At 40.8% G+C, this 27,505-nt stretch overlaps 1 protein-coding gene across 4 annotated transcripts in view; it reads right to left on the reverse strand.

Moving 5' to 3' along the window:
• Positions 1 to 395: 395 nt before the first annotated feature.
• LOC116542211 (collagen alpha-4(VI) chain-like) overlaps positions 396 to 27,505 on the reverse strand; it is a 115,706-nt gene continuing 88,596 nt past the window's right edge. For all 4 annotated transcript variants that reach the window (XM_032267026.1, XM_032267031.1, XM_032267037.1 and 1 more), the window contains 9 exons: positions 26,919 to 26,954; positions 25,545 to 25,581; positions 23,275 to 23,286; positions 22,692 to 23,185; positions 13,297 to 13,387; positions 9,744 to 10,427; positions 7,232 to 7,328; positions 6,201 to 6,430; positions 396 to 1,078 (listed from right to left, as the gene is read on the reverse strand). In XM_032267026.1, the coding sequence (XP_032122917.1) occupies positions 906 to 1,078; positions 6,201 to 6,430; positions 7,232 to 7,328; positions 9,744 to 10,427; positions 13,297 to 13,387; positions 22,692 to 23,185; positions 23,275 to 23,286; positions 25,545 to 25,581; positions 26,919 to 26,954 (1,854 nt within the window). In that variant the 3' untranslated portion in view covers positions 396 to 905. The remainder of the gene's footprint in view (positions 1,079 to 6,200; positions 6,431 to 7,231; positions 7,329 to 9,743; positions 10,428 to 13,296; positions 13,388 to 22,691; positions 23,186 to 23,274; positions 23,287 to 25,544; positions 25,582 to 26,918; positions 26,955 to 27,505) is intronic.

The raw sequence follows: 27,505 nt of genomic DNA on the forward strand, positions 1-27,505 counted from the left end.
ACCCAAGTCAGGCATCCTCGATGCCCCACAGCTCTCCTCCACACAGTTCCCAATTCTGCTTGGAAGCTGGTTAGAGGCCCAGAGAATCAAGCCATGAGGCAGAGGAAGATCACACACACACACACACACACACACACACACACACACACACACACAACACAATTGTCCTTAACAACACCTGTGCTGAAAAATGTTTCCTCCATGGTGAATGTCAGCCTTTCATTTCACTTTTCATTAACAATGTCAGCCTTAATTGTGTTGAAGGACAGAGATCACTATAATGGATGTCAAAGGATTGGCCTCTTGAAAAAATCACTGCTGTCTCTTCATCAACCACTATGTCACAAAGTATAGCACAGATTGCAGTGAGCAAGAATCACACAGAGTCTCGTGCCTGATGATTGAATAAAGAATGCCTTTATTTGTCTAAAATAAGTAGTAAGGATGAAGTTCATTCACATTAGATGTCCCTTTTTACATGCCCTCTCTTTGACTAATATTTCCCTCTTCTCTGGTGGTAAAAAACAAACCAAGTTTCCATTCATTTCTGAATTAGGTTTTTCTCACTGCTTATACTGAATGTTCTTTTACTACATAGCACCCCAAAATTTTAAAATAATATTATAGGTCAAGTTCAAGTTTCTTTTTCATTCCGTTCTAATTCATTTAAATATCTTTCAGTTACTTTTTTAACTATTAGAATTCAGTCCTCAAGTCACAAATCATCTGGCCCAAGTCGATGCTGGCAGGAAGACATTCAGGGGTTGAGAAATCTGATGTCCAAGGTCCTGCAGTGGGCTCTGTGTCGCTTCTGAGCGGTGCGGTCCTGCCTCAGCCAGGGCAATCCCTATTTCATCAGCATTAAAAGCCCTGCCTTTACCAGTAACAGGGCCCTGCCTGTACCATTACTGTGTTGGGACACACTGAGCCTCACATTCTTCTTTGGTTTCAAACCGGTTGGCATTGCCCCCACAGCTTCCATACCAGAACTGCTGGCAAACCCGCTCCTCCTTGTTGTAATACCACTTCAGGGTGTAATCCTGGCACTCACCTTGCACTGGATCCATGGAACAAGGATCTGCAACAAAATGAATAGAGAGAGAGCTGAATTTCCTGCATGACAGTGACAGAAAAAGAGCAAGGGTTTGGAGTCACAGACCTGGGAATGAATCTCAGCCTCACCACCATCTATTCTGTGACCTTGAGCAAGTAATTTAACCCCTGAGAGCCTCAATTTCCTCAATTATAAAAGCAATATTTTTAAAAACTCAGTAGAGTAAGAAATTGATCATGGAAATTGTCCCATACCTTCAGTAGGCATGTTTGAATTTGCTCACTGCGTGACCCCTACTCTGGAGGGTAGAAGATAACAAGCAGCACAGGCCCAGGGGAAGTAAGAAATACTTCTTCAAAACCTGTTGTCGTCAACAGAAAAACACTCCAATGTTGAGCTCTTTGTTGTACTGTCTAGAGCCAACAAATAGACTCAGGGCTTAGTTATCAGCTGGCCCCATCCTCTGCCATTACAACTGATTCTGAACTGACAAACCAAGAACTCATTCGAACATATCAATCACTTTTCCTAGGACACTGTGTCATCTGTAGAACATCCACCCTTGCTTTGGGTCTGGGAGACAATCAAACAGGGACTGATCTTCCTAAATTAGACTTCTAGAGCAGCACTGTCTATAACAATGAAAATATTTAAAATAATGGAAGATCTGTGCTGTCCAATACCATAGCTGCCACTCCCATGTGGCTGTTGAGCATTTGAAATGTGGCTAATGCAATCAAAGAGCTGAAATTTTAATGTTAATTTTGAATTGTTTACATTTAAATGTGAATAGCCAATGTGGGTAGCAGTTACTATATTGGTCCGTACAGGTATAGGTGAATGAGTCCTTCATGCTTTGTGCTAATTATCTCTAAGTTATCCTTGTAGTTTAACACTCAGAATACCACTAGTCTTAATTTTTCTTTTACCAGTATGTTATGGCATTGAAGGCCAACAAATTTTTACCCAAGCAATTATTACTGGCCCCCAGTCTTATACTTGGCTTTATTTTTTTACCATAAATATTAACCTTTGCCTTCTTGGAAGAACTATGCTGTGGCAGTAACAGTTTGACTCACAATAGTCCATGGAATCCAGGAATAAGGAATGGTAAAGGTGGAGAAAAAGAATAGAGCTAGCAGGTATAAAGAGCAGCTAGAGTGAAATTATAATTTTGCTTCCACTCATTATGTTTCCTGGCATATATGTCTTATAATAAAGCCCTTCTTGGAGGAGAAAACCAAAAAGATTTGTCTGTGCTTTGGATGTAACAGTGAAATTGAAAATATACCAAGATCAGCCTGGCACTGTGAAGAGAAATAACTCATTTAATTCTTTGCAGGTAGGTGCAATGAAACGTAGCAGGTGCTATGGCAGAATCTGGCTGAAGATTCAGGAACACAAAGGAGGCTGTGAAAATCTAAAACTACTGTGGGCATAGAACAAACTCTAAGGAGAGGTGAAACTTGAGCTGAATAGTGAAAGAAGAGTAGATACAGACCAAGTGGACACTTTGGAGGAAGTATAGGCAGGTGAGGGTAAACAGTGGTATGGAGATTTGGAATAAATCACAGGGCATAAGGGGCACAAAAGGCATACGCAGGGAAGTGTCAGGCAGTAAAGCCCCAGGGAACCAAGGCAGGCCTCTAATTGTAAAGGCCCGTGTGCCTTCCACAGGCACCTGAACATTATCTTAGAAACAATGGGGAACCATAGAAGAGAAGTGACACAACCATAGTTGTGCTTTAGAAATGTCAGTCAGCTGTTTCGAATGGAATTGGAAGGAGGACAGATTGGAAGAAAAGAGACGAGTTAGAGAGCAGAAGGTGAGGGAAACGAGGACAACTAGAATAATATTGGGCAATCAGGCACTTTCTGAAAGAAGACATCTAAGTAGCCAACAAATGCAAAAAAATACTCAACATCGTTAATCATCAGAGAAATGCAAATTAAAACCACAACAAGATAGCACTTAGAGTAGTCAGAATGACTATTATTAAAAAGTCAAAAAACAACAGATGTTGGTGAGAATATGGAGAAATGGAACACTCCTGGTGGGAATGTAAATTAGTACAATTGCTACAGAAAACAGTTTGGAGAATTCTCAGAGAACAAAAAATAGAACTACTCTTCAATCCAGCATCCCCACTGCTGAGTATCTGCCCAAAGGAAAAGAAATTATTGTATGAAAAAGACACCTACATCCACATGGGCGTAGGAGTACTATTCACAACGGCAAAGTCATGGAATCAACCTAAATGCTCACCAACGAATTATTGGCTTCAAAATGTGGTATATATATCATGGAATACTGCTCTATCATAAAAAAGAATGAAATCACGTCTTCTTCAGCAACATGGATGGAACTGGAGGATATTATCCCAAGTGAAATGATACAGAAATAAAATGTCAACAACTGCATGTTCTCACTTATATGTAGGAGATAAACGATTGGTATATGTGGACATACGGAGTGGAATAATAGACATTGCAGACTCCAAACGGTGAGAGGGTGGGGGCAGGGTGTGTAGGGTGAGATACTATCTTCTGGGTACAATGGACACTGTTTGGGTAATGGGTACTCTAAAAGCCCAGACTTCACCAATATGCAATACGTCCACATAACACAACTGTCCTTGCACTCCTAAATCTAGTTAGTTTCTAAAAAATAATATTGAGTTTTGACTTTCTGTTCCTGGGCCAGTGGTGGTTCCCACCAATAAGGATAGTTGACAAAGGAGGAGGAGATTTGAATGGGAGAGACGATGAGCTGGATTTGTCGAACTAAGTTGGTTTGACTGCAGGCAAGTCCCATGGAGCCATCTGGAGGGTAGTTGAATACACTGGGCTACAGCACAGGAGAGAGTTAAAGTGGAAGATAAGGATTTGAAGAGTCACCAGCACAGAAGGGATAGTCGATGTTGTAGGGGAAAAAAAGAAAAAAGCATGCCTAAGGAGCGTGGTGTGTGTAGAGTGTTTGCAGGACTGAAGAAAGAACCGTGTGGCAGATTCATCATGACTTTAAAAAAGCCTAGGTTTCAGAGCACATCATTTGCATAAGCCTCTTCTGAAGGAATACTCACATTTCACTTAATGTTAATAATTTTATAATCTTTTACTTAAACAGGGCCCCCACATTGTATAAATAAATTTCAGAAAACCTGAATCGCCCTGTGAAGGTGGCTCTGGGAAGAGGGTCCCACAAAGACGGACTAGTCAGAACAGAGCAAGAGGAGAACGTTGTCTCCGAAGCTGTAAGAGGAGAGGGTTTGAAGAGGAAGGTAGTGGCCAGCAGTGGCCAAATCACAAGGAGCGCAAGTCAACAAGATCTGGAAGAGCCTTTGGTCTTTCCTGACAGTTCAGAATAAGAGAAGGGCCGATTCTTTTCTCCAACTGGAGGGCAGGTAGAGAGGCTTGCAGAAATTTAGGAAGTTGCAGGAGGTTGTGCTTGGTCGCCTTTGTTTCTTTTGAAAAGAATTAAAAACGAGAGGGGCATATCTGTTGGAGGAAGAGGCATGGAGGAAGGACCTTGAACAGGTTGCGGGGGTTCTGAATGGCCTTGGAATGAAAACAGAATGGAAACTGGCCAGAGCCACGAAACAGAGCAGCTGAGAAGCATCCAATACCTCCTTCACGCCTCAGTTTTTGTCTGTGAATGGGATTGGATTAGTTGACCAGGAAGCTCTCCCCTATCCTTTCCATCCTGATTTTATAAGAAAGAATGCCATAAAGCAGTGGTTCTCACTCTTGGTTGTTCAGTGGAATCACTGGGTAAGTCCCGCACCCAGAGATTCTGATTGATTTCGGCTGAGGTGAATCACTAAAGATCCCCAGGTGACTCTAATGTACAATCAAGACTGAAAATCACTGCGTTAGTAAGATTACCTGAGGATATTCTATACTGAAAACACAAGAACCAACAAGGTAAGTTCTTCTGTGTTTAATATTTCAGCCTAAGGAGGTGGCTATTCCTGTGTCTGTCTGATTTTATTTATTTTGGACGTGTGTTTGCTCTGAAGTCTAAAAGGTACCATGTATCATCAGCATCTTAACAACTAACTTGTGTGGATGTATACTACGTGGCAAACACATGAATTATCAAGTTTTCATCTCAAACCTATGAGGTAGGGATTCATATAATCCCCACTTTACAGAACAGAAAACTGAGTCACAGAGAGAGTAAATAACTCCCATGGCCACCTAGCTAGTAGCCCCAGATGGAGAATCATCTAGGCACAGTCAAAACCTTATGTACATTATCTCTCCTTTAATGTAACCAGGCCTAACACAGGACTCACTAGAAACTATTTCAGCTATCTTGAATCACTTTCCAAAACTTCACAGAGAAGTTTTCCGGTCTCTCTTTCTCATGAGTTTAATGTTCCGCTTAATTTGTTGATCACATATAAAAAGTAACTTGGAGGCCGGGTACAGTGGCTCATGCCTGTAATCCCAGCACTTTGGGAGGTGGAGGTGCGAGGATCACCTGAGGTGAGGAGATCGAGACCAGCCTGTCCAACATGGCAAAACCCTGTCTCTACTAAAAATACAAAAATGAGCTGGGCATGGTGGCGGATGCCTGTAATCCCAGCTACTCAGGAGGCTGAGGCAGGAGAATTGCTTGAACCTGGGAGGCAGAGGTTGCAGTGAGCCAAGATCATGCCACTGCACTCCAGCCTGGGTGACACAGCAAGACTCCATTAAAAAAAAAAAAAAAAAGTAACTTGGCATTTAAATTACTGTGTGCTATAATACAGAATTGACTCTATAGCTGTTTAGGTGTGCCCAAAATGTAGAGCCTGTCTCTAAGTAGGCACATTTCAAGGTCAGGAGTATCTCCACCACTTATGCAGTAGCTCATTGCCTCTCTGCAAAGGTAGTGCAGACACTTCATAGAGTGTGCCTTCATAACAAGCCCTGAAATCACTTCCGTCCAGCTCCAGTTTGACAGCCAGGTGAGAGTTAGCCTTGGTCTGCCTTCTTAAACGAATTTCTTTAGCTGTATACATGAACCTGTGGAATTGTAAGCAAGGTGAATAAAAAAACAAAATTTGCATGCTAACACAGTGCACAGGATTAAAAAAAAAAAGTTAAAAATGAAAAAAGTGAATCCAACTTAAGGACCAAGAAGTAGTTTGGTTTTTACCATAGGTAATGCCTGCATTGCTTTCTTTTCTAGCTTCTGTTTGTTTTGCTGGTGTTTCTTGTTTATTGCCTCCAATGTCATGTTTGTTGTTTTCATAGTTTTCAAGTGCTTCTTGCTGAGTTACAGATGTTATCATGTCTTTTCTCATCTCTTCTAGAAAAATGTCTGTTGCTTCAAGTGCTTCCAAATCATCAGCCAAGCCGGACATGCCAAATGGGTGCCTGGGCAACCTATATAGAAACAACTCGTGTCAAACTGCATGAACAAATCTCAAGAACTGAGAGGCTCAACTCCCAATTGATATTGCTGTGATTTGTAAGTTTTATGTTTGAGCATTTCCTAATGACTGTGTTATTGCATTAACTATTTTCTTAGCTTTGCAGACATGTTTGAACATTCAGAATGATATATTTGGCATTATCAATTTTACCCCTGGGATGGAATTCAGTCTTGGGGTGATATGGTAGAATTGAAATTTTTTACTTTTTGCCTTTAAACACTCATGTATTCTTTGAACTTTTTATATTGATTTTGTGTTACTCTAAGCAATAAAATATAAGAAGAGGGAAAATAAGAGCCGGGCATGGTAGCTCATGCCTGTAATCCCAGCACTTTGGGAGGCCGAGGCAGGCAGATCACTTGAGCCTAGGAATTTGAGACTAGCCTTGGCAACATGGTGAAACTCTATACCTACAAAAAGTGCTAAACCAGCAGGATGTGGTGGTGTGCGCCTGTAGTCCCAGCTACTTGAGAGGCTAAGGCAGGAGGATTGCGTAAGCATGGGAGGTCAGGGCTGCAGTGAGCCAAGGTTATGCCACTGCATTCTAGCTCAGGCAATAGAACAAAACCCTGTCTGAAGAAAAGAAAAGAAAGGCAATCCATACCAGAATTGTCAAACCCAGGAGCATCCCGGGCCCAGTGGTTTAGGTCAAGTTGAGGATTAGCATTGCCTGTGACCTTTCTTTGGGGAGAAAGTTTCTCCTCCCTTGGGGTAGGAGTATGGACCAATCTCAACCCTGTCCTCAACCCACCTGTTGGCAGGTGTAACTAATTGCAGCAGAGTGTCCCCACGGTGTAGACCCCCACATTCTTCAGTGAGCTCTGGGGGTGGGTACTGGTTCGTTCCACCTAAAAGTAAAATAAAAAATCAAATTAAATATCAAATAATATAAAATTCTAAAATAAAATAAACATAAAATAAAACAAAATATTCATAAAGACATCAAGTTCAAAACATAAAATCAAAGAAAGCATAAAATAAAGTAAAATGTAAAATCAAACGAAACAAAACAAAATAAAAACATGACAATATAAAAATAAAAGCAAATAAAACATTAACTTTTTTAATCCAGGAAGGCATAAAATCAAAGACAAAATATTTTCTTTTTTTTTTGGAGACGGAGTTTCACTCATGTTACCCAGGCTGGAGTGCAATGGCACGATCTCGGCTCACCGCAATCTCCGCCTCCTGGGTTCAGGCAATTCTCCTGCCTCAGCCTCCTGAGTAGCTGGGATTACAGGCACGTGCCACCATGCGCAGCTAATTTGTTGTAGTTTTAGTAGAGACGGGGTTTCACCATGTTGACCAGGATGGTCTCGATCTCTTGACCTCGTGATCCACCCGCCTCGGCCTCCCAAAGTGCTGGGATTACAGGCTTGAGCCACCGCGCCCAGCCAAAGACAAAATATTTTCACATAAAGCATAAATATAAAGATAAAGGCAAATAAAATAAAATAAAACCATAAAATGTATCCTATTATATAAATAATACAAAGTAAAATCCAACCTAAAAGAATAACAAAATACAACCTAACATAATACACATAAAAAATCAAGTAAAATTAAATTAAAACAGATTATAAAAGTGATTCCTTCAGGCTGCTTCTCCTTCAAAGAATCTCTAAGCCATCAGCCATCTGTTACCTCTCCCTACATATATAAGAAATCTAAGGTTCAGGGCCAGGCGTGGTGGCTCACGCCTGTAATCCCAGCACCATGGAAGGCTGATCTGGGTGGATCACGAGGTCAGGAGCTCAAGACCAGCCTAGCCAAGATGGTGAAACCCCATCTCTACTAAAAATATAAAAATTAGCCGGGCATGATGGTGGGTGCCTGTAATCCCAGCTACTCGGGAGGCTGAGGCAGAGAATTGCTTGATCCCAGCTACTCGGGAGGCTGAGGCAGAGAATTGCTTGAACCCAGGAGGCGGAGGTTGCAGTGAGCCAAGATCGTGCCACTGCACTCTCCAACCTGAGCAACAGAGTGAGATTCTATCTCAAAAAAAAAAAAAAATCTACTGTTCAGATATATTCATTGACTTCTGTAGGATCACACAGTTCACTAGTGGCAGAGATAGGACTGGAACAAATTCATTGATCTTTGTACCTCTCAAATTGGAGAGGTACAAATGCTGTGTTAGTACTTCTGAGATGTCCATCACACTCTCTTTATTCTTTTAGTGATGAAGGCGCAGGTGACCCTCAAGGCTCCCAATGAGCTATCACAACTGCCTGTAAACTGAGAAACTAATGTCTCCCAGCAAGGACAAGGAGGCTTCACATGTTACAGCAAAGCACCCTGTACATAAGTTGAATTATGCACTGGAGGATGAAACCCAAGACAAACTGCTAACAATGTGACCAGGCTCATACCCTCACCATCCCATTTCTAGATCTACAGTATCATGCTAGGGATACAGATTTGGCTGCCCATGAATTTAATTCATCTAGTTCTAAGAGAAAAACCAATAACAATTCCACTAGTTCTGATTGGAGGTGATGATGCTCGAGCAGGGGATGGGGAACAATTCTGGCTAGGACCCACTGGCACAGCCCTCGCCCCTTAATCTTCACTGTTGGCTTCATCCACCCAACCTGAGATGGAAGATCCAAGACTTTTGTCCTGTCCCCCTGACTTCCTAGTGGGTCCCTGAAAACCTGTGACTCCACACTGCCATGTCAACCTCTATTTGAAAATAAACATCACATGAGCTAGGATCATCAGTATCACTCTCAAGGCTGTAAGAAATGCAGACTCTTGTCACTAACACAAACCTACTGAATTACAATCTACATTTTAACAAGATCCCCAGGAGATTCATGTGCATGTAAAAATTTAAGAAGCGCTGTCAAATACTGTTGGAAACTGCAGTAATAAATAGTAATAACAATAACTATGCCTTATATGTGTACAATATTGGTGCTTTCAAAGCCCCTCCATGAACATATGGCTTCACGATTACGGAAAAGACTGCACCTTGACAAATGAGAAAATTGAAAAGTTATGTGTTAGTCTGAGGCTCCCAGTCATCAAATGAGAGGTTCAGGACAAGAAACCATCACTAGGCTTGACACTATGATAGGGTGACAATAGTGCAGGGTTTTCAGGAAATGGGGTGCTCCCTGGTGCTCCCCAGAGATGCTGGGCTACAAACATTTAGGCAATAGTGAATGTGCAACAGGCACCTGCCTGCCCAAATGCCAGGCTCTATAAATTCCTCTACCCACTCCACCCGAGGTGCCCCAGTACCAGGGACTGCTCACTTTTTAGGAGGCTCAGGAAGGCCCGAGTGAATCTCCGAGCGTAGGTGACCTCTGGCTCTGAGACTCCTTGTAGGCGCAGTAGATGCTGCTCGGAGGGGGCACTGACCACGGAGGCCAGCTTGGCTAGCTCATCGGTCCCCACACCTGGACCCAAGGCCAGCACAAAGAGGGTGATGCCCTTGCATTTGGCCTCCAGGGACAGAGTCCATAGCTTCTCCCTGTCCCAGCTACTTGTCTCGCTGGCCACGATGGCAAAGAGGACTCGTGCCCTCCGCGGCAGAGGGGCTGCCAGGAGCACATTCTGCAGCGTCCACTCCAGGGCGTGGCCTAGGGCGGGAGTTCCCCGTAAGGGGCGGCCTGCAGCCTCAAGGACATGTCTCTGCATCTGCATCCGGTGGCCGTAGGTGGTCAAGTGGAAGTGCTCGAGCACAGGGAGATGACCCACACCCGGCCAGAAGTTGGGTGTCGTGTGTGTCACCAGGGCCACGCGTGCCCCATGGTGGGACGTGCCTGGCTGCTCAGCCACCTCCAGGTCTTCTAGCGCAGCATCCACTAGACTCAAAGACCAGCGGTACACATCGGCATCCACACCATAGGAGCTGTCCACCACAAACACCAAGTCCACGTCCACCTCCTGGGGCCCCGGCATGCCAGCCGGGCATTCCGGGTCAGGTCTGCATTTGTCTAGGAAGGAAGTGCAGGGAGAAACCAGAGTTAAACCATGCATCCCTTTCTTTTCCATGCAAAACACAGTTCCCCACAATAAGGACAGCTGTCACTAAGCACTTGAGGCATTGTGGTGAGGTGGCAAGCCAAGGCGCATTGTAAATGAGCTCATTTCTCAAAAGAAGAATTGAGATTGATTGCACACTTAATGTTTTCAGCCACTAGGCCATATATGGCTTCCCAGTCTCTGTGTTCATAGACATCACCTCTATTTCCTCCTCAAAAAAAAAATTACATTCTAATAATAGATTATAATCTAACAACAGATAAATCAACAGTAGTAGGAAACCATGTAAACAAAATTGATTGCCAGAGCTGGGAGTGACCTTAACAACCATATGAAAGTGCCTTTTTTTAAGATTGAGAAAAAAAGATCAAACACTGCCAATTTTAAATGAAAAGCTATAGTCTTAGAGTTCTCAAGCTGGTTCAGCATCAAATGGCATGTAGAATTTTTTTTCTTCTTTTACTGTAGATTTGCAGGTTCCAGTCATATCAAGATTCTGGTTTGGTAGTGTTGGTATGGACCTTAGAATCTACCATTGAAATGTATGCAGCTATTCTGATGAACAGTGGTGTTAGGGACCCACTGCTGGGGCAAACTGGCAGGAGCAGGTGTTTTTAACCTGGGAACCACAGTCCCCCAAGGGGTCTGTGAATGAGGATTGGAAAAAAATTACATCTTTATTTTCACTACCTCTATTGAAATGAAATTCAACATTTCTTTTTACTGTGCATAAAGACAACAAACCACTATAATACTAGTGATTCCAACACCAGTAGAAATGACTGATTTCCTTATCAGTGGTTACAAACAGCTCCATGTTATTTGCACTCACTAATACTTTGAAATAATAGTTATTAGACCTGCTAGATCTTATCATTTAAAATGCTAATAAACCCATGACGAGTGGGTTAAAAATGTGGTATTTATATATATAAATACATATATGTTGTGTATATATATATTATATATACACATACACATTATATATATACACATATACATTATATATATACATATACATTTTATATATATATATATACACACACACACACACACACACACACACACACACACACATACACACACACACACATATGTGGAATACTATTCAATCTTTTTAAAAAGCAGAAAATTCCATGATTTGTGATGTGGATGAACCTAGAGGACATTATGCTAAGTGAAATAAGCCAGGTACAGAAAGACAAATATTGCATGATCTCACTTGTATGTGGAATATAAAAAAATCATAGAAATAGAGAGTAGGCAGCGAGCAGGGAGGTGAATGGGGAAAGGAGATACATTAGTCAAAGGGTACCAAGTCTCAGTTAGACAGAAGGATAGGTTCTGGTGGTCTGTTGCACCACACAGTGTTAGAGTTAATAATAATGTATTGTATATTTCAAAATAGCTTTTAAAAGTGGATTTTAAACATATTTACCATACACAAATGATAAGCATATGAAGCAATTATTATGTTAATTGGCCTGATTTTATCATTTGACAATGTATACACACATTGAAACATCACTGTGCCCCATAAATTTATATAATTATTCTTTGTCAATTTAAAATAAAATAAAACTTTAAAAATATATATAACTATATGAAATTTTTTAAGTATTTTGATAATTTGAATGTAATCATTTTCCTTTGTAATTCTCTGGTTTTTATTTTATGCATTGAAAAACATTATTCTTAGGAAAGCATAAGTTTAACCAGGAGGGATCTATGATACCAAGAAAAGTTAAAAAGTCCTAATTGAGTCATTAGCAAAGCACAGGGGTAGTAGTCAAGAGTTCAGCAACCAGGCTGCCTGGTTCGATCTGGGTCTATTCCTTACTCAGCATGTAACCCTGGGTAAATTACTTAATCTCCCCAGAATCTCAGTTTCCTCACTTGTCACATAGAAATAATGATGATGATAATAATAGTACTTACCTCTTGAGGTCGTTTATGAGGTTTAAAAGAAAAAATGAGTTTATATATATGTAAGTGTTCAAAACAATGCCTGTTGCATAGTAAGACTTCAATAAACACTAGGTTTCTACAGGAGAGGGAACTGAGGCCCAAAGAGGCAATATGTCAGATGAGATGGATATGAAAGGAGTTCATCACCTGTGACATACTCACAAATGGCAGTTACTACACTTGGCTTGTCCAAGCTGTCATAGCCAAGCCTCTTGTGGTAGTACTAGGCTTAGAGTGGATCAAGGAGAGAAAACAATGACATCCCCTCAAGTTTGCCCACTTTGGTACTGGGTAAAATGGGTGTGGACAGGAACTCTTCACATGTCGGCATGCATGTGTTTCAGCAGAAATTTCTCTCCGGCGCAGGCTGGGGTGGGATATAGCAATGGGGGTTGGGAACCAAGACAAACTGGATGACTGGCCAGTATCCCACTGCTGGTCAATGGTGGTTCCAGGCCTAGAACTCATCACTCTTAATTCCTAGTTCAGTGGTCTGCCCATCACACTAAGGTACACTAAGGCAGGAACCACAAGCCCAGCCAACCCCAGCAACTAGCAGGACAGATAAATGAGCAGAACATGCCAGGAGTAAGATGGGATGGGGTGAGGACTGTGAGTCACTAGCAGACACTCACCCCATTAGAGGGGTCAGGCCAACTCAGCTCTGCTGACTGTGCTTCATGGGAATGCAGTGTCTGTGACTCTCAAGACAGGTCTGACTTCCTAAGAAAAACTAGAAATCTGCCTTAACAGGAAATTCCATAGACTTTAAAAGTAAATACACAACTGCCAACAGAGCTAGCCTGTGGCCACCAGTGAATTCATCCTGTTCTAAAGGCTGTCCTGGCTTACCGTAGCAGACAACACAGCGGGCCACATGTTCCACATCCTGCTGGTGCTCTGTCTTCCAGACGAACAAGTAAAATCTGTTGGTTCCATCCATCTAATCCAAACACACACACACATTCAAGTTGATAATTAGCTGGAGTAATTTCATGCCTTCTTTTCCATGTGTTTTCCCATTCAGATGAGAAAAACATGAATATAATTTTTAAAGAATATATAATTATATAAATATATGTACAAATAACTCAGCATTGTATGTTCCAGTTATTTATAGCTATTTAGTTTCCTAGCTCTAACCTGAAGGTTGCACTGTCACTGGTGTGGGCATGTGTATCGTGGGTCTTCAGGCTCCCAATATGTGTAAAACTCAGGCAACATCATGCATCGGAATGGGAGTAAGGAGACAAGGTTAAATCATTTGTATATAACTTCATAATCTTTATTGTTATTAATAACTTCATAAATCTTTGTTAATTGTTCACAGGATGCAGTGTGGTGGGAGCTATTGACCTGAATGGCAGACTCTTAAAGGTGCAGTCATAAATGTCAAATACCACTAGGATGGAAACAGTAGACACCACATGGGAGGCCCTGCTAGAGTATTCCTGGTGGTCAGAGCTAGACATATCACAGCCAGGATGTAAGAGTGAAGAGGGATCAGGGAAGGCTTTATAGAGATGGTAAATCAGTTTATCTCCTTTACTTAGCCTTTTCAATTATGATTGATTTAACAACTAATAACAAGGCTTAAAAGCAAAATATTAACAATAAATCCAACAAGGTCCATGGGTCAACCGGTTAGATGATCAGTAAAACCCTTCCCTCTTCTTCCTAGGGCAGAGCTGGGCTACATTTCCCAGCCCCTCTTGCAGTTAGGTGGTGCCTACTGACTGGTGTCTAGCCAATGGGATGCAGGTGGAAGTAATGTATGTCATTTCCAGTGCATGCACTATATTCCATTACTCCCTTTCCCCTCAGCCACCAGTCAGGTGTAGAGGGTCCAGAAAAAGGTTTTGAGGCCTTAGGGTATAAGGGGGCCACTGACAGAAGCACAGGTCCTGAAACAGCGACATGCAGCAAAACATGCCTTCTCCCACAGAAACATACGCAAGGGCCCACATCCACTTATGACAGGTGGCAGAAATAACCGTTTATTATGTGAAGACACTGATACTTGGAAAGAATGGTTTCACAGTTGACCTGCTCTGACTTATATGGACAATTTGCAGAATGTCCAACTCATGATGAAACTAGAAGTGCTTTCAGATTGCTTCTCTCAAGATTTGAGGTATGGTTTACAAAGAGGTGGATGTCTAAGCTTAGTCATGTCCACCTTTGTATCTACTCTCTGCCAAAGCATGCAAAAAAGGGCCCCACTGAGGGTTAGCTTCTCCTCCTTCATCTGTGTGCCCAGGAACAAGCAGGCTCTGCGCCCTCCTCCAGGTAGCGAGATGGTGAGGAAATGAAGATGTTAGGCTAGCACTCAGGAAGATAGACAGTCAAGGGTTAATTTGCAAAAGAATTTTCTTAACATTACAGAGCTTTTCACTCTTTCTGTTTGGGACCATAATGTATCCCAAACATTGTCTTTCAGAGTCAGCTTACTTGAAGAAAAAGTCCTAGTGGGAAAAGAAATATGAAGAGTTGAATATTTACATTAACGTAACACAAAAAACCATGGGAACAGTCCTAAGTCTCCTAAGAATAAAGGCAAAAAGCATCTTCTCTTGTTCCTCATATGGTAAAAGCAACCTTAAATTATGCTTTTTCCTAACTTAGAAATCCAAATCAATCAAGACTGATTAAAGAGTTACTACATGAAAGCATGAACAAGCCATTTGGAGATACAAAGATAACATGGCCACATCTTCAAGGAGATTAAAATCTGAGTGGAAAGAATTTTGAAACAAGAAAGAGCACCAATAATATATTTTAGGAGCACAGGAAAAGAAGCTTCATTTCAAAGGAGAGGAACAGAGGAAACTTGATGACAATTATGGCATCTGGCACTTTTAAGAGAACGAGTCCCATACTTAACTGGCAAAGAGGCAGGGAAATGCATTCTAGTGTGAAGGAGCAGCAGGCACAAAGGCCCAGAAGCGGACTGTGCTTATCTCTGGAATTCTGCTCAATGCTCCCACTCCCACAGGTCAGCATACACCCACCTCTAATATGCAGCCGTATGGCGCACATCTGTGGAACTCCTTGCCACATGGAGAAAGCTGGCATGAAAAGTGAGTGCAGTGCTGCCAACATGTTCATCAGATCTGAGTACTGACCAAGCCAAATGGATCTAATTAATCACCAAGGATTGAGAAAACCGTGTAAGCACGAATATGACACATTGCTAGCCATACTGGAAATCACACAAGGCAATCTGGAAGGCTTCTGAACCCAGAATCCATGGCAATGTGTCAGGAGATATGAAGAGGCTGGGATAACCCCGGATGCATCAATTTTACTCCAACAGTTGTAGGGAAATGCTAAGTTTGTGTACATTATTTTTTAAGCACAGGAAACATGGGTGAAGTATATTATAAAATGCAAAATTTCAGTGACTTTTTTAAGTAGTATGAAAGACTTCAAACAACTTTGAACATTCCCCCAAGTATGTGCAAATTCATACTCCTTTGTCTTAGAGATGGTTCACAGGGAAAGTTCTGTGCAGCACTAACAGATTAGAGGTCAGCAACCTGGGTCCTAGTCCCTCATCTGCCATAATTGGCTATGTGGCCTTGGATAAACCTCTGGCCTCAGTTTCCTGAGCAACAAAGTTTTAGGGAAAGAGTCAATGTCCCTGACTTTTCTTCCTTTTCCAACACAGCCTGGTCTTAGGTTACAACCTTCTCTATTTGCTTCTTGATCAGAACAATGTGCCAACTTTTCTACTTTGAACAGCTCAGGGCACATAACTCTTCTGTTATTCCTTTAATATTTGCTGGAAAACTACCAAATTCAACTGAATTTGGACAGTTATCTTTTTAAAAACTTTTCTAACAAAAAATAACTTTATGATCATGCTTAAAATTTGTACTTTTCAAGGCCCTGGTGGCAACGCCACACATCTACAACCATCTGCTCTTTGACAAACCTGACAAAAACAAGCAATGGGGAAAGGATTCCCTGTTTAATAAATGGTGTTGGGAAAACTGGCTAGCCATGTGCAGAAAGCTGAAACTGGACCCCTTCCTGACACCTTACACTAAAATTAACTTCAGATGGATTAAAGACTTAAACATAATATCTAACACCATAAAAACCCTAGAAGAAAACCTAGGCAAAACCATTCAGGACATAGGCATAGGCAAGGACTCCATGACTAAAACACCAAAAGCATTGGTAACAAAAGCCAAAATAGACAAATGGGACCTAATTAAACTCCAGAGCTTCTGCACAGCAAAAGAAACAATCATTAGAGTGACCTGGCAACCAATAGAATGGGAAAAAATGTTTGCAATCTACCCATCTGACAAAGGGCTAATATCCAGAATCTACAAAGAACTAAAACAGATTTACCAGAAACAAACAAACAAACCCATCCAAAAGTGGGTGAAGGATATGAGCAGACACTTTTCAAAAGAAGACATATATGATGCCAACAAATGTATGAAAAAATGTTCATCATCACTGACTATTAGAGAAATGCAAATCAAAACCACATCGAGATACCATCTCGTGCCAGTTAGAATGGCGATCATTAAAAAATCTGGAGACAACAGATGCTGGAGAGGATGTGGAGAAATAGGAACACTTTTACACTGTTGGTGGGAGTGTAAATTAGTTCAACCATTGTGGAAGACAGTGTGGCAATTCCTCAAGGACCTAGAAACAGAAATTGCACTTGACCCAGCAATCCCATTACTGGGTATATACCCAAAGGATTACAAATCATTCTATTATAAAGACACATGCACATGGATGTTCAAAGTGGCACTGTTTACAATATCAAAGACCTGGAACCAACCCAAATGCCCATTGACGATAGACTGGACAAGGAAAATGTGGCACATATACACCATGGAATACTATGCAGCCATAAAAAATGATGAGTTTGTGTCCTTTGTAGGGACATGGATGAATCTGGAAACCATCATTCTCAGCAAACTGATACAAGAACAGAAAATCAAACACCGCATGTTCTCACTCATATGTGGGTGATGAACAAGGAGAACACATGGACACAGGGAGGGGAGCATCACACACTGGGGTCTGGTTGGGGGGCCAAGAGAGGGACAGTGGGGGTTGGGGAGGTCGGGAAGGGATAACATGGGGAGAAATACCAGATGCAGGTGACGGGGGATGGAGGCAGCAAACCACATTGCCATGTGTGTACCTTTGCAACAATCCTGCATAATCTGCACATGTACCCCAGAACTTAAAGTACAATAAAAAAAAGAAAGAAAGAAAGTTGTACTGTTCTTGCAAAAAAAAAAAAATTGTGAGAACAAAAACAGGTAAGCTATGATTTAATACAGATTCATCTGTACCTAGTTGTTATTAATAAACATTTAATTACTTCAACTTTGGACTTGCCAGCACGGTCCTTGTCACTGATAAAATAGACAAGATATTTCCTGAGAAAGTTCAAGCAGAGAGATAGCATAGGAGTGAATCCCAGTGTGAGGAGAGGAGAAAACTGTCTATATGATTCCTACTGCAAAGTCCCATCAGCCACAGAGAAGGTAATATCAGTAGAGTATCTCTAATATAAACCAAGAGGTCTGCTTGAGGTTCAAGTTTACTAGAGTTTGAGTCAGCATCTTTAGCAATTCTCTCAACCAACTTCATCCCTAAATGTCCAGGTGTGGTTTGTTGGGACTAGTTATGTACCAAAGACAGGAGTATATTGAGGGGAGAGGATATCGCAAAGGGATTTGTATTAACATCCTCTTTTGTTTAATAGACAGAAAGACATTTCTCAAGGAGTACAAGGACAACTCTCAAACTTTAACTCTCAATATTAAAAAACTCCCCATGATCCCTGACCCAAACTTAACCCTGTGGGTTAAAGTTGATGCATTAGTTGTCATACTAAGCTGCCAGGAGCCATGTGACAATGTTCATCTCTGGGACTGAGTTGGGGGAGGCTCTTGGCTTGGAAAGATGGGAGTATCGTGGAAAGAAGCAAGTGCTAGAGAGGAGGATTTGCCTTGGACAGAGGAAGAGCTAACTGGACCCTAAGGAGAGAGAATTCGAAACCATCTGTCATCAATTTGAGGTAAGGGATTGAGAAACAAGGACAGCAAACTGGAAAAAGTAGAGGGAAGGAGACAGAGGGAAAGAGTAGTCAGGTAACCCGTGACTGACCCCAGGAGCCTGAGTCCAGTTTCAGTTCCTGCCAGTTGGCATGGTCCCACCAAAGACTGCCATGAAGCAGCCAACTCTTCCTAGACTCCTTGGAAAACATTAGGGGTCAGCATTGGGTTAACGGCGTACTAGGTTGCATAGTGAGAATTAGGGACCAGCCATATCCGAATGCAAATTTCAGGACTGTGTTGCTTAGAACAAGTAACTTCACTTCTGGCCTTCACATATCTGGGAAACGTACAATTATCATTATTAATTTATAGCATAGCTATGAGGCTCAGACCAACAGTCCTAAAACTTTAACGTTTATGCAAACCATCTGGGATTTTGTTATAAATACAGAACCTGATTGCTTACGTCAGGGGAAGGGCATCACATTCTGGGTGATGCTGCTGCTGCTGCTGGTCCCTGAACCACATTTTGAATAGGGAGGGGTTGGGAAGATAAGGCATAGAAAGCATGTGGCGTGGTGGCTGGAATTCCATAGGCACTCACTATCAGATTTAATAGTTAGTGGGCAAAGGGCATTCTTTAGGATCTCAAGAAGACGGTAATATAGTGACCCAATTGAGTAAACACATAGAAAGTGTCAGATATCTCTGTGGGTACCATCTCTTAGAATTCTCACAGCAATCCTATACGTTTATTTCCATTTTACAGAGAATAAACTAAGTGGGTCCCATTGCCAAATAACATGCCCAGATTACACAAGGGACAAAACCAGGGTTTGAAGCTTCATTGCCTAATTCTCTCCTTTGGTGCTGGTCTTGGCCCTAGGGCATGAAAAGCCTTGCGGAGAACAGAGCAGCCATAGACCTCAGCAGCAAGTCATCTGTGTCCTCTGAAAGGACCTATCTGCATAACTCAAAACCACCTTTCTTCAAAACAAAATGTTCCCAACTTGTGATAGCTATGTTGGTTCCTCTGATTTGATTGTTACATGATGTATATGTGTATCAAAACATCACTTTATACTCCATAAGTATACACAATTATTATATGTCAATTAAAAATAAAAATAAATACATATATTTTTATTGTCTCCCCAAAAATAGAAAAGAATATCCTACTGAAATTACCTGAATTTCGAAATTATACAACATGTACCCCCAAAATTTCTTTAGCCTTTCTCTTAATGTTTTCATTTTCTAAAGGGGATTTTTTTGTTTGTCTCCCATTATAGCTAGCACTCCATTGCTTGGCCTTCATTTTTAAGAGTAATACATAGAAATAGAAATAGAGCCAATTCATAGGCCTGTATCATTGTATTATTGTAAAGATAAAATGCATAAATACAAAGAAAGAACTTAAATCTTCTAAAGTCTCTTCTTTTCCTGTTTTTGAATTCAAAATCCCATTGCTAATGAGAATTCCAGACCTTGAGCAAGTTATTTAATTTCCTGTGTCTCAGTTTTATCATCTGAAAAATGGACTCATAATAATACTTATCTCATTTGACTGTTGTGAGGATTAAATGAATCAGTAAGATCTTAGAACAGTGCCTAGATCAATAAATGTGAGCTATTTTCTAAGGCATTGTTTCAAGGTAATATGTGCTAGACTCTTTATAAAGAAAAACAAAATTTGAAACCTGGCTTTCAAATTGCATTTTCCTTATAATCCTCTGCTTTTTAACTCAAAAAAGATGAGTCTAATGTAGTCTTGTTTTGAGACGTAAGGCAATTAGATATTTCTTAACAATGGGATTAAGCACAGAAAGTCCAAATGTTATAATGCAGGTTTATTAGGGCTGAGACAGCTCAATAGATGGCTTTATAAACCTTTTCAATATGCACCACAGCCTCTAAGCATGTTTAAATGGACTGTGAAGTTAGGACATCTGTTTACATAATGGCTTCAAACTGAACAACCATCATTTTCCCAGAACTAGCATGTGGGTGTTGTTCTGAAAATCAAAATAACATAGAGGTGAAAGACAAAGCCCCACACATTATCAAAGAAAGCCTTCAGGTAGAGAATTCAGAAGAAAAATCACCAGATATTCCACTCTCCTGACTGGATTCCCCTAAGGCTGAGGAACAGAGTAGGGGAGGTTAAGAGCTGGAATCTCCCTAGTTGTGAAGAAATGAGGATTTTCTGAAAGGTCCTGAGAACGCAGCTGTCATTTTTACCGTTTCTCTCCTTACCAATGTCACCAGAAATGAGACTACTCATTATAGCTGAGCTGGAAAGTATGATTTAACATCCTTTGTAAACTGTTAAATTTAAAGAGCAAGAAATTATCTCCCAGCATCCTGGGGAAAGAATATGTCCAATAAATGAAGAGGCAAGCAGACAGAAATGCCAGAACTGAGGTTCCAGTACACAAGCTGGCACTTCCTTCTCACATACCATTATATCCCTTTATTTAGAATGTAAGGCAACTAAGAGGGCAAGAACATCACAACAAAGGATCACTGGTATGCAACATCCCAACAGTCTGCCCAGGATCCCCTCTCAGAGAGTAGCACTGATGAGCATAGGAGGGACGTGATCACATCCCAGGTATCACTCTCCAAATGTTAAGGAAATCCCTTCCTGAGAAATAAGCGCTTTGATAATTACACCTGGAAGGGAGCCTGGATAATATCCAGTTGCAATCTCCCCTCCATTTTTGAGCTGAGCAAAGTAAGAGAAAGATGAAGAGACTTGTCCAAAGGCACCTCATTATTGATGAAAGAGCCAAAGACAAAAGCTGCATCTCTAATTTATTTGGTTATTCGTTTATACCCTGCCTTTATAAATCCATTCTAGCAGCTGTTGAGAATGTATCCTACCAACCCACCCTGTACAGACATCATACTAAGCAAGAGGGATGTAAGGATGAACAAGGAACTCATCCTCTGCATTTTAACTTTCTCAACTCAAGATATTTTGTCCGTCCTTCCCCACAGTTTGCAAGCTGTCACAACTTTATTGATTCTTAGAAGCATATTCAAAGCTATGTCAACAAAATCTCTCACCTACGACTTCTGCTGCACACTGAACCTTCAGAGAAAATTTAATGGGCTGAATCGATTAGCTATTAAGTTAAACCATAGAACATTTCCATTTCTGCCGATCAAAACTGGTGAAATATTGCCAGCGTCCCATGATCCAAGCTAACATTCATAAGCAGCCTGGAGTCTCTTAAGAAGAAAATCACCCTTCGTTCTGATAAGTCATCCCAGATATTCCATGAGAGTGTGTTGCATGGGTTTCAATTAGCCAAGTACAGTCTGGAGAATAGATAAATAAATAAATGGTGATGTACACATACAATGGGATACTGCCCGGGAATAATAAAGAATAAACTAACCACTTAACACAACATAGAGGAACAAGGAGAGACATCATGTTGGCTGGAAGAAGCCAGATACAAATGAGCACATGCTGTATGACCCAATGTATGTGATAGTCCAGAAAAGGCAAAAAAGTACTTGATTGTGATAGAACTCAGAGAAGCAGTTATGATGGAGAGTGTATGGTTGCATAAAGAACATGAAGAAAACGTTTAGGGCACTGAATGTGTTCTATATCTTGAACCACATATTGGTCACAGGGATTTAAACATACATAAAAATTAATTCATCTGTACATTTAAAATCACTGCACTTTGTCCACTTTGTTACCTGAGTATGTATGTTATGTCCAGGTTTTTAAAAAGGACGAAAGTGCTATTCTCTGACCCTCAGTGATACAGTTTAGCATAGTGGTAAAGCAAGGTTCTGAAGGAAGACACTATCTGCCACTAACTAGCTATTTGGCCTTTGATGTCATATTGAACCTCCATAAGCCTTGGTTTTCTTATGCCTGAAATGGATATAAACAATAACACCTCCATTACAGGGTTGTGGGACTCATTAAGTAAGTAATGTTTAAGAGGCACATAGCACAGAAGAGGTGCTCAAGAATGGTCTGTGGGTACTAGGAGTAGCACCAATATAGGTACCTTCCTGAGAGCCCTCACTCCTTGCAAACACATCAGTTCCAGGGAAATTCTTCCCCTGAACACCTCTTATTCCTCATTGGTCCTTGATGGAGATGTAAGAACCATGTGTTAGCCCAGCCCCCACCCGCAGGTCTCCTGCCCAATTGTGGTTTCCCCTACATACCAGCAGGGTATCTGGGAGGTTGTGCCGCTCTGTGAAGGTGATGACCGCGGGGATGATGTCCACTGCAGCAAGCTCCAGTGTGGCTGTGATGATGGAAGCTGTATCATAGGCCCAGCCAGTCTGGAAGAACACAGCCACCTTCCTCATGAGAAGACCCGAGCGTACACGTTTGAACACGTGTCTTGCCATAAATCTCATGGTGGCCCCAAGGTTCCTGCGGCCAGACGACTGCTCCAGGGGGATGTTCCTGACAGCCTCCAGGAGTGCAGCTTTCCCCTTGTAGTCTGAGAAACGAACCAGGTAATTGGTTTTGGCATTGTAGGAAACAATGGCCACACGGGCACCTGTTGGGCAGTTACTGTCACTTATTTCCATCTTCATCAGCAGAGATAATAAAATGTCTCTCATCCTCTCAAAATCCAGTGGAGAGACATCACTTGACATGTCCAAGGCAAAGGCTACTTCAGTTGGGAACGCTGGGCATCTGGAAATACCTTGACACAACAAATACGCAGATTTTATATGTTCTGTAATGCCTCTAAAGAGGTAAGGATTTAAGTGAGTTAGAAGGAATATTATTTACCTCTTGAACAAGCTGGAAGGGAAATTATTTTGGAGAGAAAAGAAGATATTGTTAGCTTAGGTAGGCAGTGGCACCTTTTCCATGTGTGTGCTTCAATCTCCTCTGAGAAATTCAAGCATAGCCTTCTCAGACTCCTGCTGAGTGTGGCAGAGACCTCTACGTGTTCCCCAAAATCCATTCTCCCTTTTTTCTATAGTCATGGAACCCCCAATTTCGGATTGGGCACATGGATGCCTGGAACAAGGACAACATCTCCCAACTTCACCAGATGGTGAAGTTACAAGTTGTAGGTAATAGAATAGGAAGGATAATGGGCACAACTTCGAAAAAACTATTCTTCTCCTTTCCCTTCCTTTTCCTGCCAGCTGAAATATAGATACGATGACTGACCCTTGATTTATTTTCAGACCATGAGGTAATTTGGGGAATAGAACACCCTATATACACACAATGGCAAAGGAAGAAAATGTAAAGGGACTGATCCTTGACCATCACGGGCTCCACATCAACCTGAGCTGACTAGTTCCAGCCTATGGTTTCAGAATAACATTTGTACCCTGTCACTGAAAATTTAGGTCACTGAAAATTTAGGTCACATTCAACTGAACTGAAACCTAACAAATACATTGAGCTATTCTGAAACTATATTCTATATATTTATATGACATATACACATACAAAATTACATATATATAATTATAAACTATATGTATTACATATGTGTGTATATATAAGTAATATATTTTCAAGGAAAATACTAAAAAAAAAACAAAAAAATTAGAATTACTCTTAATTCATCATGTATATGTATTTACGTACATAAATATATAATTATTTCATTTCATTTTATAAAACTTGGAGCTTAAGATATAGTCTATTCTGAATCTTTATTCACTTAGTATGTGATTATTTTTTTCCATCAATGAATTTAGAGCAATATTATCTACTATAGAGATGACCCTTTATGAGGAGCATACTAGTACATGTATCTGTCCACATTTGTCCAATTCGCGCTATATAAATCTCTGTAAGTTTGGATTTTATATGCACGGTCCAGCCAACTGCTCTTCAGAAAAGTTGTATCAATTTACACTCCCACAGGGATCTTTCTGGCATTTTTAAAACACTTCCAGTCTGAGAAACAAAATGGGTGTCTTTTTGTTTTAATTTGTATCCTTTGACTTCTAATGAAGTTGAACACTTTTATAGGTTTATTGTACATTTGTATATATATTTTTCTGAATCTCCAATTCATATCTTTTGCCCATTTTCAACTTAAAAGTGGTGTTTGTTTATTTTCACATTCAGGTTTAGCCATTATGAAATGTCTGTGTTTGTAGATAAAAATGATTGAGCAGTAGCAATTTTTTATTTCAACATGATATAGTAAGGAAGTTAGTTCCTTTGTCTGTGTCCTTTGCTTTTATTGCAAATAATTTTTTCCCACTTTTCTGTTTACTTTTGACTTCATGGCATCCCTCAATGTAAAAGGGTTTTCACTTTTTACATTGTCAACTCTGACACTCTTAATTCCTAATCACACTGATGGTATAATTCTTTATGATTTCTAGGAAAAAGAATTCCAGAATCTCCCTGAACAGCCACTGGATGGGAACAGAGAGAACATGGAAGGGTTAGGGTATGAAGGGCAGGATGACTGTAGAGAAAACCCAAACTTCCAAATGAAGCCATTTGCCAAATCAACATTCTCGCCCCATGGCCGGTAAGTAGAGAAATGTACATATCACAGGACACAGATATTGTGGAATGCATTGAACATACTAAAATTCCAACGTGGGGATGTGACAAAACATTACTTAAGATTGGATTGTTCATAATTCCATTTTTAAAACACAACTGTAAATAAAATAGGACAGATTTCTTCTCAGAGGGTGACCATTGATCCCTCTTGTGTAAAAGGGTTAGATAAAAAGAACAGAGCTGCTCTGTTCTGAGATAAGAGGCGGCAAGATATAGACACGCAGGTGTGCAGTTTGACATCTCCTGGGGGCACAGTATTGATCAGTGGAGCTTCTTTTCATTGTTGAGATGGCATGCTCTCAATCCACTTTATTTCTGCGACTACATTAGGAAAGATTACTTACCTAACGGGGAATGGAGCCCAACGCATGAATTTATAAAAGCCTTTCATGATGAATAAGGCACCTCCCAAACCTCAGCCAAAGCCTCAAGTGACTTATGATCCTAATCCATAATCCATCCCCAGCTCACACCACTGGCTCCTTTTGAGCCTTTCCGAAACAACTTACGGCAGTTTTTGCGTGTGAAATCAACAATTTTGCAAGGCTGTTAAAAAGATGGGGAAAAATAGGAAAAAGTAAAAAGTATTTAACTTGAAGCATATTTCTGTTCATGCTTGTCACTTAGGAATGTCATATGGATGTTATCAGTGCCTATCTGAAGTTTTTAATCTACAACAGAAAATCCAAAAAATATCAGAGCACATGAGACTATTCTACAATTACATTTCCAAATACAGTCGATACTTTAAAACATTTAAAAGATGTCTATACAATATAGTGCCCATATTTCTGGAGATAGGCAGATAAGGGATACACATTTTTAAAATCTGCCTTACAAAGCAGTGGAATCAAACCTGGTTTTGAGGAAGTTGAAATCAAAGAATCTAAGCAGAGAATGCAGGTAAATGCTTTCAATTCTTGGCACTCTATGCTATAATAGCAATTCCTGTATCACTTCATTAGAATGACTGCCAAGACAGGTACCCCTAACAGCTTACCTAGTCGTTCTGCTTCTTTCCTTTGATTCCTTCCTCTCTGTTCTGTTCTTCCCTCCATCCAAGACTTCACTTCCTGCTCCTCAGTTGCCTCCACACCACCACCCCCCACCCCCCACCTAATAGTATTTTTGTACTTGGGAGATAAAACGCTATCATAACTTTTGAGATTGTTTTCAACTGTGCCATGAAACACAGAAACCTGTGTTATATAAAGGCCTGTGTGTGGGTTTATAAATACTTTATAAGCAGTTTTTGAGCTTTACAAAAAGTCACATTACAAAAGGTGGTAGCCTCAAAGTCTTTTTTTCTTTCTTTTTAATGTCAACTAGTGTTGCTCAAAGACACCCCAATTCTCTGCTGGATTTAAAATATCATTCTACTTTTTGTATTTGACTTGGTGATAACATTTCAGAGTAGTCTGTAAACTTAAAGTACTAACAGAATTTGTAAGAGGAAAAAAACTAAAGAATCTTTAAGAGTAACAGATTTCTATTTTGTGAAAGTGGAAAGCTTCGTGTTCTAAAAAGACTAAAATTTTGGATGGGTGCAGTGGCTCATGCCTATAATCCCAGCATTTTGGGAGGCCAAGGCAAGTGGATTACTTCAGGTCAGGAGTTCAAGACAAGCCTGGCCAACATGGTGAAACCTTGTCTCTATGAAAAAATACAAAAATTAGCCAGGCATGGTGGTACATGCCTATAGTTCCAGCTACTTAGGAGGCTGAGGCAGGAGAAGATTTTGAGCCTGTGAGGTGGAGGTTGCAGTGAGCCAAGATGGTGTCACTGCACTCCACCCTGGGTGACAAAGTGAGACTCTGTCTCAGAAAAAAAAAAAAAAAAGAAGAAGAAGAAGAAGAAAGTTTAGAATTAAAATCTTCACCTACCGTCATATCTACCAAACCTTTGGGGCCCTTGATGCCCTGGAAAGAACAGAAACTTGAGTTTAAAATGCAAGATTTTGAGATCCAACACATTCTTCTACAGAGTTGGCAAAAGAGTCTAAGAAAACGTACCACACTACATAGACCATCTTCTGTCCTTCACTCCCAGCCCTGGAGTTCTGTCTGAATCATTTAGGGAGAAAGCCCGAGTACCTAAGAGGTATATCCAAGATCTCTGAGTCCAGAAGATCTTGATGGACACACTCTTAGAGGACCAGGTCATTTTGAAACCATAGTTTAGGATCATATTCAGAAAAAGAGCTATCCAAGATCCCAGGACCATTCATCAATAGTTCTAAAGTAGACCCCAGTTCCTCCCTTACCCATTCTCTTCAGGCCACCCAGCATCACCCTTTTTCTGCCCTAATACCGAACAAGAAGTCTTCCCTGGAAACCTTCAGATTAGAGCTGCATGGCTCCAACCTCTCTGGGAGTCTACAGATCATTGTTCTTATTCAGAATCTACAAGGTGGTAATTTGTGACCTCAGGCAGGTCACTATATTCATTTCAGCCTTTGTTTTCTCTTCTG

The sequence above is a fragment of the Sapajus apella genome, unplaced genomic scaffold (assembly GCF_009761245.1).
Source record: "Sapajus apella isolate SASKATOON/1434 unplaced genomic scaffold, GSC_monkey_1.0 scaffold4, whole genome shotgun sequence".
In the NCBI taxonomy this organism is placed as follows: Eukaryota; Metazoa; Chordata; class Mammalia; order Primates; family Cebidae; genus Sapajus; species Sapajus apella.